This window comes from Hylobates moloch, unplaced genomic scaffold, assembly GCF_009828535.3.
Source record: "Hylobates moloch isolate HMO894 unplaced genomic scaffold, HMol_V3 SCAFFOLD_19, whole genome shotgun sequence".
Taxonomy (NCBI): Eukaryota; Metazoa; Chordata; class Mammalia; order Primates; family Hylobatidae; genus Hylobates; species Hylobates moloch.
Window position 1 is genome coordinate 6031745 of NW_026652294.1, and position 12556 is coordinate 6044300.

General features: G+C 52.1%; 1 protein-coding gene and 1 pseudogene across 3 annotated transcripts; one reads left to right on the plus strand and one right to left on the minus strand.

Annotated features, from left to right (window-relative positions):
* Positions 1 to 885: 885 nt before the first annotated feature.
* LOC116459172 (glutathione S-transferase theta-4) lies at positions 886 to 7628 on the minus strand. 3 transcript variants are annotated; one of them, XM_032139477.1, is made up of 5 exons: positions 7420 to 7628; positions 5934 to 6021; positions 3672 to 3822; positions 2563 to 2739; positions 886 to 1213 (listed from the first exon to the last, which is right to left on the minus strand). In XM_032139477.1, exons 1-5 carry the CDS (start codon positions 7541 to 7543, stop codon positions 1016 to 1018), a joined length of 738 nt encoding a protein of 245 aa, XP_031995368.1. In that variant the 5' UTR covers positions 7544 to 7628; the 3' UTR covers positions 886 to 1015. The 3 variants fall into 3 exon arrangements, with proteins under 3 accessions (XP_031995368.1, XP_058287743.1, XP_058287742.1); XM_058431760.1 differs by lacking the exon at positions 3672 to 3822 and having other exon boundaries at positions 935 to 1213; positions 2563 to 2818; positions 7420 to 7612; XM_058431759.1 differs by lacking the exon at positions 3672 to 3822 and having other exon boundaries at positions 935 to 1213; positions 2563 to 2821; positions 7420 to 7612.
* A 1087-nt stretch (positions 7629 to 8715) lies between these two features.
* LOC116459173 (eukaryotic translation initiation factor 4E-binding protein 1-like) lies at positions 8716 to 9077 on the plus strand (annotated as a pseudogene).
* The last annotated feature ends 3479 nt before the right edge of the window (positions 9078 to 12556 follow it).

A 12556-nucleotide genomic window follows, 5' to 3' on the forward strand; every position in this document is an offset into this window, starting at 1 on the left:
CCCAGCCTCCACTTTCTTTCTTGGCGAATAATTTGACCCTTATTTTTTTCACTTGGCTATTCTAAGTATCGGTTTGCCAATTTCGTTGATCTTTGCAAAGATCCAATTTTGGGTTTTATTGATTTTATTGCTTTTCTATTTTCTATTTCATTTATCTCCATTCTAATCTTTATTACTTCCTGTTTTCTACTGGTGTTGGGTTTAGTTTGCTCTTATTTTTCTAGTTCCTTAAGGTGTAAAGTTAGGTTATTGATTCAAGATCATTCTTCTTTAACTTACGTGTTTACAGCTATAAATTTTGCTCTTAGCACTGCTTCTGCTGCATCCTATAAATTTGGGCATGTTGTGTTTTCATTTTTATTCGTTCAAGATACTTTTTAATTTCCCTTATGATTTCGTCTTTGACCCATTGGTTGTTTAAGAGTGTGCTGTTTAATTTCTACGTGCTTGTGAATTTTCTAGTTTTCCTTCTGTTCTTGATTTTTAACTTTATTCCACTGTGTCCAGAGAACATACTTTGTGTGATTTCAATCATCTTAACTTTGAGACTTAGGACCAAATATGTGCTCTATACTGGAGAATATTCCATGTGCTCTTTAGAAGAATGCTTATTCTGCTCCTCTCGGGTGGAACATTCTGTTCATGTCTAGTGTGTGCGATTGCTTAATTGTGCTTTTCAAGTCCCCTATTTCCTTGATGGTCTTATGTAGTTTTTCTATTACTGAAAGTGGGGTATTGAAGTCACCAACTATTATTACTCACAATGTAACCATATTTAACCCTTTACTTTTAAAATTCTTTTTGGAAACTGGAAGGATCTGTAACCACCACGCACTCCCACGTCAGACCCTATGCATATGCCAACTGTCTGCTGCTCAGCAGCTGTGATGGTTGTTCCAGTTCTTTATTAGGCAAAGAAAAGCTTTTTTTTTTTTTTTTTTTTAGCATTTCCTTTAAGGAAAGTGGCTCAGATTGATAAGCTAGCCAGGCCCTGCACGATGGGCTGCGCCTAGGGTCACTTGCTCTTCTTCAGCAACTGAGAAATATTCTCCTTGACCATTGGATCCAATGTTGAAAAGTCCCAGTCGGCCAACTGCATTAGGCGGTCATGGGCCTCCCTAAAGAGGCCAGAGCCGATATTCAGCTCCACCCGCATCCGCCACTCAGCTAGCTTGGAGCTGTTGAGGAAGACATTATAGTTGGCTGCCATGGGCTGTGGATAGACAAAGAGGAAGATGTGGTCAGCCTGGAGACCAGCCCCACCTGGGTCCTCTCCCACAGCCTCAGGCCCATGCCCCCAACATCTACCTATGCAAAGAATTAGGCTGCTGACCCCCAAGGCCTGAGCAAGGGGTCACAGACTATGTAATAGATGTAGGTGGGGATGGAGGATCCAGAATCCCTCAGAGTCCTTAGTCACTGGTCTTCTTGCTCCAAGCCTTCTGAACCATGCTAAGAGGGCTCCTGGCCCAGGCACCTCCCACTTCTCCAGCCTGCGACCTCGCATGAATCCTGCCTTCTTCCAGGCAAACCCCTTATCCCAGGTGTGTATATGTGGATGAGGGAGAGAACTCAGGTATTTTCCTCCATGTTTAGCCTCTCACTGTGATCAAGCTCAGGGGCTAGGATGGGAGACTTGGCGGGCAGTCTATTCTGCAGTTTGGCTGGCTCACTAAGACAGTCTACCTGTAGTTTGGTTTGCACTCAAGATCTTTGGGAAGCCCAAGAAGGGGTGGTGTGGGTGAAATATAAGGGGTGGGGACGAAGCATATGGCTGAACCCTTGGGGCAGGCCAGAATGATTTTTACTGGTGCTGATCTGCCCTGCAAACAGACCGAAGAGACTAATTTTCATATCAGCCAGAGATCTCTGGGATAAGGAAAAGAACACTGCATTTTCTGGTCAATACTCCAGGACCCCAGATGCCTCCTCCCGGGCATATCTCTGGCTGATATGCAAATTAGTCTCTTTGGTCAGTGTGCAGTGCCCTAGCTGGTGTGCAGGATGGCCAGTTTAGACCCTGGCCAGTGTCTTGAGAAGCAGAACTGGTCACCCTCCCCTACATGTAGAGGCCACATAAATGCCCCACATTCAGGTGTGCCTCCAAATGCACAGTGGATGCCCCTCAGACCCAGCCAGGAGAGCTGTCCTCCATAGCTGTCTGTCTGGAGCTCTGGGAAAGAGGCAGGGCCAGAAGGACACCCAGGAAGCCAGTGAACATTTCCTGGAGAGTCCAGCAAGAGGAGGAGGTATCTGGGAGGCTGGTGGATTGGGCAGGAAATGCAGTGTTCTTCTCTATCCCAGGCTTACCCTCCAGCTCCTCCCACACCGAAGAATCTTTGTCAAGTGTGGAGAACTGTGATCCTTCCTGATTCATAATATTCTGTGCTTCCTGTTGCCCCCAGATTGAGTCCAGGCCCCCAGACCTGGTTCCCACAGCCCCCATGGCAGCTCTGCCTGCCTTTCCCGCCTCACCAGCCTATCCTCAAGTGATGGCCCCATTGGTCACAGAGAAGTCCTACATCTGCCCAGGGTCTAACCCTCCTCCAACCCACCCCACACCTGCATCATCTCCACCACGGCCACCAAGTCAGCCAGTGAGATTTGGTCCCCGGTGATGAACATCTTATCCTGCAGAAACTTCTCCTCGAAGAGCTGCAGGCTGTTCTTCACCTCTTCCACTGTATGCTCCATCTTCTCAGCCGAAACTTCCTCCCCTGTTATCTTTGGGATCAGCAACTGGCCAGGATTGGGAAGAGGAGGGAAGAGGAGGCTGCACTCCAGGGCCACCTGCCCTGCCAGGTCTCTGTACTCTTGTCTGCTGGATAGATATTGAACACTTCCCAGGATATAAATCAATTTCACCTCTTTTAGCAGTTCTGATTGGTGGAAGTTGCCGGGAACCATGTGTTCACAAGGATTTGGGGAGCTCAGCAGGCAGAAATCCTGTGATTGATTAGTGATGCCTGTCACAGGCATAGAATTCGAAGTAGAGACACACGTACTGGTTATTTGTCATCTTCCAATTTTCTATAGGCCTTTACTCTTTTTTGTTTTTGTTTTTTGAGATGGAGTCTCACTCTGTTGCCCAGTCTGGAGTACAGTGGCACAATCTTGGCTCACTGTCAACTCCACCTCCTGAGTTCAAGCAATTCTCCTGCCTCAGCCTCCTGAGTAGCTGGGATTACAGGTGCCCATCAGCACACCCAGCTAATAATTTTGTATGTTTAGTAGAGACGGTGTTTCACAATGTTGGACAAGTAGGTCTTGAACTCCTGACCTCAAGTGATCCGCCCGCCTCGGCCTCCCAAAGTACTGGGATTACAGTTGTGAGCCACTGTACCTGGCCTTCTACAGGCCTTTTGATGCTGAGATTCTCTAGTTCAGAATGAAATGCCTCGAATGCTGTCCTGGGTGAGTCATATCAGCCCCTCCTGTATGCCCTTCCCCTCACCCTAATAAGAATCTTTCATGCCCATTGTTTCAGTCCACACTCCTGACAGCTCTGTAAGGCAGGCAGGAGAAGGAGCTGAGCAAATGAGGCCCAGAGAGGGAGGGAGACTTACTTGAGTTCACCGGCAGTCAGCAGGGCCAGAACTGGCCTCCAGCCTTCCTGACTCCCTTGTGCCCTTGTCCCCTTGTCCCCAAGCCCCGGAAGTGACCCTGCTCACCTTGAGCCAGACTATCTTCTTCATGGGCAGCTGAAAGGCCGTGTGTTGCCAAGCCATGAACTCCTCCACACGGGCACGTGTGTGCAGGTCTGGCGGGTACCAGTGTAATGGTGCGCTGTACTTGCGGCACAGGTAGTAAAGGATGGCCACACTGCAGAAGGGGCCAGTCAGGGCACTGCCCTTGCCTTCCTGAGTGCCACTACACTCAGGTGTGGCCTGGACACAGCTGCTGGGGCTTCCAGAGGAAAGAGGAGCCCAAATGGCCCCGAGAAAGGCCTTCACCAGAGCTGTCTGTCTGACAGTCAGTAAGGGCTGGGAAGGAGCCCTGCAGGGTGAGTAGGAGTTGGGGGCTGGTGGTGTAACAAAGAGTAGGCCAGCAAGGGGAACAACACGTGTTGAATTGGGATGCTGAGGCGGAAGGATCAGTTGAGCCCAAGATTTGAGGCTGCAGTGAGCCAAGATCGCACCACTGCACTCCAGCTTGGGTGAAAGAGCAAGATCCTTTTTCAAAAACAAAAACAGGGCAGGCACGATGGCTCATACATGTAATCCCGGGTCTCTAGGAGGCCAAGGGGGGCAGATCCCTCAGGCCAGGAGTTGGAGACCAGCCTGGCCAACATGGTGAAACCCTGTCTCTACTAAAATGAAAACACAAAAATTAGCTAGTTGTGGTGGCACACACCTGTAATCCCAGCTACTTGGGAGGCTGAGGCAGGGGAGTCACTTGAACCTGGGAGGCAGAGGTTGTAGTGAGCCAAGATTGTGCCACTGCACTCCAGCCTGGGCCACAGAGCAAGACTCTGTCTCAAAAAACCAACAAAGAAAAACACATGCTGAAATACGAGGGTAAAGGGAACAAGATGAATTTGAAGAAAGGAGAGTAGGGGGGTGCAACTGGAAGAAGGGTGGGGGTGACTGGGGAGTGGTGAGGCAGCCAGAGACACTGTGGAGGCCACAGAGGGTAGCCCCTGGAGATGCAGGGCAGTTATGGACTTAATCCTTAAGATTAGGCATTATATAAGCCAGGGCATGAAAGGATCCATCTCTCTGGTGCTGGATGGATGGTGAGCCCGAGGGGGCAGAATGGACAACAGGGGTGCCAGCAACTATCAGGAATGTTGTGGTGTCTGGGAATGGTGGAGGCTATGGGGACAGAGGGAAGGGGACGGAGGGGAGACATGCTTCGGAGGGGATGTCCTAGGCCTTGCTGATTGATGGCTGGTGTGGGAACCTCCACAGGACAAGGGCTCCTTTATTATGACCAACAGCAACCATGCCAAGGTAAAAAGGTCAGGGCATGGAGAGAGCTATCGATTAAAAAGTGGCAGGAGAGACAGCAACCTACTGCAAGATTCAGAACTTCTTTGGATCCTGATTCAAACAAACTGCCAAGAAAATATTTAGGAGATAATCAGAGAGTTTTGAACAGGAGCCACATATTAGATGAAATCCAGGAATTACTGTTAATTTTATGAGGTATCTTAATGGTATCGTAGTGATGCTACGCTCTATCCTAGCCCAGGCTGGAGTGCAGTGGCACAATCAGAGTTCACTGCAGTTCTGAACCCCTGGCCTCAAGCGATCCTCCCGTGTCAGCCTCTCAATGTGCTGGGATTATAGGCATGAGCCACCGCACCCAGCCTGTTGCTTTATTTTTTTTAAGAACTATTATCTCTGAAAAGTATGTTCCTAAATATTTATTGATTTATTTACTTATTTATTTTTATTTTTGAGATGGGATCTCACTCTGTTGCCCAGGCTGAAGTGCAATGATGCCATCTTTGCTCACTGCATCCTCTGACTCCTGGGCTCAAGCAGTCTTTCCGCCTCAGCCTCCCAAGTAGCTGCGACTACAGGTGCAGAGCACCATGCTGGCTAATTTTTGTATTTTTTGTAGATATTGGGTTTTGCCATGTTGTCTAGGCTAGGCTGGTCTTGAACACATGAGCTCAGGCCATCCCCTCACTTCAGCCTCCCAAAGTGCTAGAATTACAGGCGTGAGCTGGCTTCTAAACATTTATGATTGGAATGATGGGGTGTCTGGGAGGCAGGGGAATAGAAATGATGTAAAATGGACCCAAAGTTGGCAACAGTCAGAGCTGGGCGATGGGTTTGTGGGGTTCCTTATGCCCCTCATTAGTTAGTATTCACTCTCCTTTAGTGTATGTGTGAGATTTTCCATGGCAAAACAGACAAATGCTCGCACTGAGCCTCCCAGGAGGAGCAGAGACAGATGGTGCAAGGGCCCTGGGGAAGACTTACCTTTCACTTAAGATAAATTTCCCATCTTTGAGGCTGGGCAGCTTCTTGAGGGGGTTGATGTCTATGTATCCTTTGCTGTGGTGGTGACCTGGGAGGGTCAGGGAAGGTCTGAGGCTGTGGGACTCCAGGGGAGAGAGAACTGAGACTCCCAGAGACACAAACGCCTCCATCTCTATTTTCTCAAGAAGAGAGAACTGAGGCCTGGAGGGACATGGCGGCTCACCCCAGGTCACAGGGCAAGGCAGTTGCAGAACCGGACTGGGGTCAGAACTGCTGGCTCCCAGCCTGCTCCACCCTAGGTTTGGTGACTCCCGTGCCTCCTACCTGTGTCCCAGGACCAGGACGACCCTTTTGCCCAGAAGCTGGAGGCCTCCAGTGCCCATCCCCAAAGCTGGATCTGAAAACACAGCCTTCTAATCACCCGAAGCCTTGAGGGCTTGAGTCCCATACCCACTTCCACTGTCCTCACTCTGTCCCCTCTTTAAGGAAGCCGGGCTCAGCACACAGCTGGATATCCAAAGGGGAGCCTCTCAGACACAATCGGGGTCATCTGAACAGGGAACCTGATGTGGGGGCAGGAACTGAAACTCTTCCTGGACCAGCTGCCTCCAGTTGGAAACATTTCTGGGAGCTCCACTCGCACCCCGTTCATTTCCACAGCTTCCCTGTCTCTTCCTCTGTGTTCTAGAGGCTTCTGCTTTTGCAGGCTGAGCTTTTGGAGTCCCTCTGTGCTCGGGATGGAGTTGGAGCCCACCCCTCTGACCCTCACTCGGGATCAGTGGAGCCCTGAGCCTTTCTGAACACTGGGGAGGATGGTATAGACGGACTGTGCACTTCTGCCCCCTTTGCCAACCTGGCGGGCAGGTGCTGAGTTCACAAGGTCCTAGAATCCCACAAGGAAGCCAGGGTGCCTGGTGGGAGCCCAGGGAGTCCCAGCTGCTGTTCCTTCCCCCGTCTCCTCGAAAAGCCTGTCCTCATCTCTGGCGTGGGGACTGCCATTAGTGGGGAGTGGCTAAGGTAGGCTAGACAGGGACGCAGCCTACAAGCCTGTGGCAACTTTTCCTTCCCTGCGGACCTCTGGGGTGATTCCCTTGTCTCTGTCTCTGCTCCTCAGAAACGCCCCTATCAGGCTGGGTGCGGTGGCTCACACCTGTAATCCCAGCACCCTGGAGGCTGAGGTGGGCAGATCACTTGAGGTCAGGAGTTTGAGACCAGCCTGGCCAACATGGTGAAACCCCTGTTATAAATACAAAAAAGTAGCTGGGCATGGTGGCGGGCACCTCTAATCCCAACTACTCTGGAGGCTGAGGCAGGAGACGCACTTGAACCCAGCGGAGGTTGCAGTGAGCCAAGATAGCACCACTGCACTCCAGCCTGGGCAACAGAGCGAGACTCCATCAAAAAACAAGAAGAAAAGAAAAGCCCCAATCTGTGTGGCCCTGCCTCCCCCCAGGACCAGGCCTGCCAGGCAGCAGTGGGAGCTGACCTTTCAGCAGATCCACAAACTGAAAGTTGAACCGGATGTCATGCTTCTTGGAGAAGATGTAGACGGCACGGCAGGGTGCTGACAGCAGGTCCATGTAGAGCTCCAGGGCCATGCTGAGACACATGCCAGGCCCCACAGCCGCAGCTGGCCAGCCACAGACCTGGGCCTATGTCTGGCCAGAGTCCCTGGCCCTGTGCCCTCTCCGATCTGGGCCCAGGACCCTGCATTCTGGAACCTCTTGTTTCACTTTGTGTTGTCATAAGGCCAGGAAGCCTGCAATTCTCACAGCAGCAAGGATTCTAAGGAGGCCCAGGAGTAGGCTGGGAACAGGCCCGTGGCAAAGGTGTGGCAGCCGTGACCCTACTCTCCCCCTCTCACGTGTGTCTGTGTCCCGTGGCTCCACCTCACAGGCACCCTGTCTGAGAAGGGATTACGCCTGGGAATTCCCAGGGCCGGACTTTGATTGCAGAGCCTGACGAAAGGGGCTTTGCAGGGTCCAGAATGAGGAAGAGGTAATGAGAATTATCCCTGGAGGATTCTAGAAGTAGAGACTGGGAGTATCCACAGGTGAATCGAGCCTGAACTATGACTAGAAAGGAATTGGGAGAAAGAGACACAGGAACCTGGGAGGTTCGGGAGCAGTGGGGACACCACCACCAGGAAGTCGGGGGCACTCGGCAATAAAAGTCGCAGATGCAATAAAACTTTTAACATATTGTTCTATAATGTACAATAATGTATAAAAATACACCCCCCAGACATTACTGTTCCAACTCTAGCTCTATCTATTGCCCTCCTCATATGAATCCCTCTCCCCATACCCCACTCTCTAGTTAATCTTAACTAGGCCTCCTGTTTATATTAGCCACATCAAGCCTAGCTGTCTACTCTATCCTATGACCAGGATGAGCATCTAATTTGAAATATGCACTAATTGGTGCACTACGTACAGTGGCCCAAATAATCTCATATGAAGTCACTCTAGCTATTATCCTCCTATAGGTCCTATTAATAAGTGCTTCATTTAATTTGTATATACTCATTGGAACAGAAGAATTTCTCGGGCTGCTCCTACCATCATGACCTCTGGCCATAATATGATTTATTTCCACACTAGCAGAAACTAACCGAGCCTCTTTAGACCTAACAGAGGGGGAGTCAGAATTAGTCTCGGGCTTTAACGTTGAATATGCTGCAGGCCATTTGCCCTGTTCTTTATAGCAGACTATATAAATATCATTATAATAAATGCCCTGAAGGCCGCAAGAGGTTCGTGGGTGCAGCGCACAGGAGACCATGTCTGGGGACAGCAGCTGCAGCAGACCCCAAGCTGGGCCATCCCCGCCACTTGCCAGGTGGTGCTCGGCGAAGGCAAGCAGCTCCCACCCGCGCGGGGAATATAGCATGACCCCCGGCGGCATGGTCTTCAGCACCACCCCGGGAGGCACCAGGATCATCTACCACTGGAAATTCCTGATGGAGTGTCGAAACTTACCCGTGACCAAACCACGCCCAAAGGATCTGCCCACCATTCCCGGGGTCACCAGCCCTGCCAGTGATGATGCCCCCAACGGAAGCCAGCCAGAGCCACCTGAGCAATAGTCCAGAAGATAAGCAGGGCGGGCGGTGAAGAAGCACAGTTTGAGATGGACATTTAAAGCACCAGCCATCGCATGGAGCACTGCCAAGGGACCCCTCAGGCCCTTCCCGGAGGAGTCCCACCAGCCAGGCCTTATGAAAGTGATCATACTGGGCAGGTGTTGGCGTGGGGCCGGTCATCCCAGCCCTCTCTCCCTCACTCAGGGCACCTGCCCCCTCCTCTTTGTGAACACCAGTAGGTACCTCCTTGTGCCTCCGCTGATGCAGGAGCAGCTGCCCCAAGGGGAGTGACCCCTGCCAGCACACCCTGCAGCTGAGGGCCAGGAAGTGGACAAGAACGAACCCTTTCTTCCAAATGATCAGCTCTTCCAGCCCCTCGCTGGGGGCTCAACCACCCCTTCCTTAGGTTGATGTGCCTGGGAGAGCTCCCCTCCCCCTCCTTCCCTAAGACAGGAAATAAAAGTCACCTTTGCCCTAGGGCAAAAAATAAATAAATAATAAATCCCGCAATCACTATTGTCTTCCTAGGAGCACTGCCTAACATATATATACCAGAACTCTATACCACAAATTTCATCACCCAAACTCTCATTTTAACAAGCCTTTTTTTATGAATTTGAACATCATATCCCTGATTCCATTATGATCAGCTCATATATCTCCTATGAAAAAATTTTCTACCACTCACACTAGTACTTTCATATGACATATCTTCATGCCAGTCCTAACCTCCAGCATCCCACCCCGAACATAAGAAATATGTCTCACAAAAGAGTTACTTTCATAGAATAAATTACAGAGGTTTAAACCCTCTTGTTTCTAGAATTATAGGAATTGAACCTACCCGGGAGAATCCAAAATTCTCCGTGCTACCCAATATACCACATCCTGTCACACCCCACAGTAAGGTCAGCCAAGTAAGCTATCGGGCCCATGCCCCGAAAATGTTGGTTATGCCCTTCCTGTACTAATTAATCCTCCAGTGTGTGCCATGCAGAGGAGCCCAGAAACTTCCTGGTCTGGGTTGGAGCTGCAGTGGCCAGACTGTGCACCTGGTGGCCCAGGAAGGTAACTAGAGCCCCACGTAGAGGACTGAGTGCCACTCACTCTATGCTGTGTGATCTAATAGGTCTAGGCTCAGAGATGGGACTGACCCCACTTCCAGTGACAGAGTAAGCCTGGAGACAAGCGAAGAGCATGCAGTGTGTTTATTGCAGACAGCAGGGTGCAGTGCAGTGGGCTGCACCCACTCAGCGGAGCCACTCCTGCACCCACTGCACCTGCTTCTGGGCCAGCTGGGGGTCCCGCCGAGCCTCACTTCAGAGGCTGGAGTATGAGCTTGTGGGCCCCCAGGAAGAGCTCAGTACCAAGGGCAGCCTCCACACGGGCCCGCCACACTGCCAGCCGTGGCCAGTCTTGGAAGAGGTCGCAGCCAACAGCAGTGCGCTGGGAAGACAGGGCAGCTGGGGTTGGGGCTCAGCCCCATGCCCAGAGTCCCCCAAGAGGGCAGGTGGGTCGGAGAGCTTCACCTCCATCACCTCCGTCAGCATCGAGTCTTCCAGGGAGATCTGCTCCATTGCCAGGAAGGGCCTGGCCACCAGCACCTCCCCATCCAGGTGCTGCAGGGCTAGCGTCAGCCTCCCCAAGAGCCGCTCCAGCTGTGCAGCATCTGCAGGCTGCCCCGAGAAGTGAGACAGGAGAGACTGGGCTGGGAGGAGAGAAGCAGCTTAACCCAGACTCTTGGAAGCCCCTTGGGCCACCTCTCCATCCCTTCCCGGCTGCCATTCATTAGTGATGTCCTCTGGGGCTCTGTGTTCAGAAGGTTTCTAAGGATTCATTCAGGCTTAGGGGAAGGAGTACTGTGATAGATTAGTTACATCTGCTCAGGGCAGTGGAAGTGAAGCTAATATGTAATATGTACCAACTGGTACCTTCCATCTCTGGGGGTCCAGGCTCCTGCTCCAGCCTGCATGACAGGGCCTACGAAGCTCACCTTGCACAGGTAGACATTGGTGGCAGGCAGCTGGATGGTGACATCCACGCAGGTGTGGGCTTGTAGCTCAGGTGAGTACCAATGTGCCGCCATCTGGTACTTTTGACTGAGGTATAAAACGATGACCACGCTGTGGGCAGGGGATGTCAGAGATCTTTTCTCCAGCCTGTCAGGGCCAGGTGGCTTCATTGCTCATACTCAGGGTGATTTGCCCAGGTTTTCTCCACACCTTCACCTTCAGGGGAGGACCTCCCCTATACTGCAACTCCCTCCAGGCAGTATCTCCCCACGACCAAACCACTGTTTCTCCATTTCCAACTCTGATCCTCCCTGGGCCCATGTTTCCACCTCCCCTCCCAGTTAGCATACCATCCTGCCCTCTGTGCCCAGGCCCCACTCCCTGGCATCAGGGTCCCCACTCAGAGTGAGAGAGGCAGGCCTGCCATGTGGGCCCTGCCCAAAGGGTCTCCAAGTTCCCTTCCTAGTGCCCCAGGGCACTAGGTGCCCATTTTCCATCCTCGGGTAAGCCCTGGGAGGTGGTTACATTATTCCCCCCATTTTACAGAGGAGAAATCTGGCACACAAAGTTCTGTGATTTGCCCAAGGGCACGGAGTGAGGAAGTGGGTAGCTGGGATTGAAAGTGGAATCTCCCCTGGGGTCTGCCCAGCTCCTAGGACTCTGAAAGGATGAGCTGGGGACATTTGGGGAGGAGCCAGCCTCAAGCCTGAGCCTTGCCCGCTGGCTTCAGGTTGTCCAGGTTTATCTGGGTGACCTATGTCCTTTCCCCACCTGGGCAGCTCCAGCTGGCTCAGGCTGTAGCCAGGTTCCAGCATCCAGCTTTAGCCCAAAGGTGCCCCTGGGTCCAGCCTCTGCATGAGAGCTACACAGGCTGAAATGAGGAAGGGGCCTCAGTGATTTGGAAAGTTCTCCAAGCCAAGGAAAGATCTCCCCTCTCGCCTCTGCCTCCCCCTACAACTCTGAGCCCCAGAAAACAGGCAGATCCTGGCTCTGACACTGGGTGGGCACCAGGTCACCGTTACCTCTATGCTAGTAGGAAGTTGCCATCTCTGAGGGCAGACACCTTCCCCAGGGAGTTCACCTTCAGGAACTCAGGCTTCATGTGCTCCCCTGGTTGGCAGAAAGGAGAGAAGGCTCAGTGCAGGGCCTGGTCCTTGGCACCCACTCCATGGGGCCCAGCCCAGCCACCTGGCTCATCCCAAGCCAACTCCACTGTCTGCAGCTGAAAAGGGATGCCATTCTGTCTGGCAAAAGTGGATAGCGTGGCAGGGGGTGAGTGCATGTCCAGGAACAGCTTGAACCCCATTGCTGCTCCTCCCACCTGCCCTCCCCAGAGGTCTGGACCTCCAGGAGTTGCTCAGCCCTTCTCGGCCAGTGCCTTCCCCCAAAATGGGGCCAGAACTCTGTACTCCTCCTGAAGCCTACTCCCTCCATGACTGGCTGGGTGGCCTGCCAAGCCCATTTTCCCCACCTCTGTAGAGTGAAGGCAGGGGCGGCCAATGTCCCTTTGGGGGTTTCAGATAGAA

Excerpts from the sequence above, each read along its gene's own strand:
- LOC116459172 (XM_032139477.1), bottom strand. The coding sequence starts at position 7,543 with ATGTGTCTCAGCATGGCCCTGGAGCTCTACATGGACCTGCTGTCAGCA. Across the intron at positions 3,823-5,933 it reads AAATTTATCTTAAGTGAAAG|TGTGGCCATCCTTTACTACC; the intron begins GTAAGTCTTCCC and ends CCCCTTCTGCAG. Across the intron at positions 1,214-2,562 it reads CCGTGGTGGAGATGATGCAG|CCCATGGCAGCCAACTATAA; the intron begins GTGTGGGGTGGG and ends GTCTATCCACAG.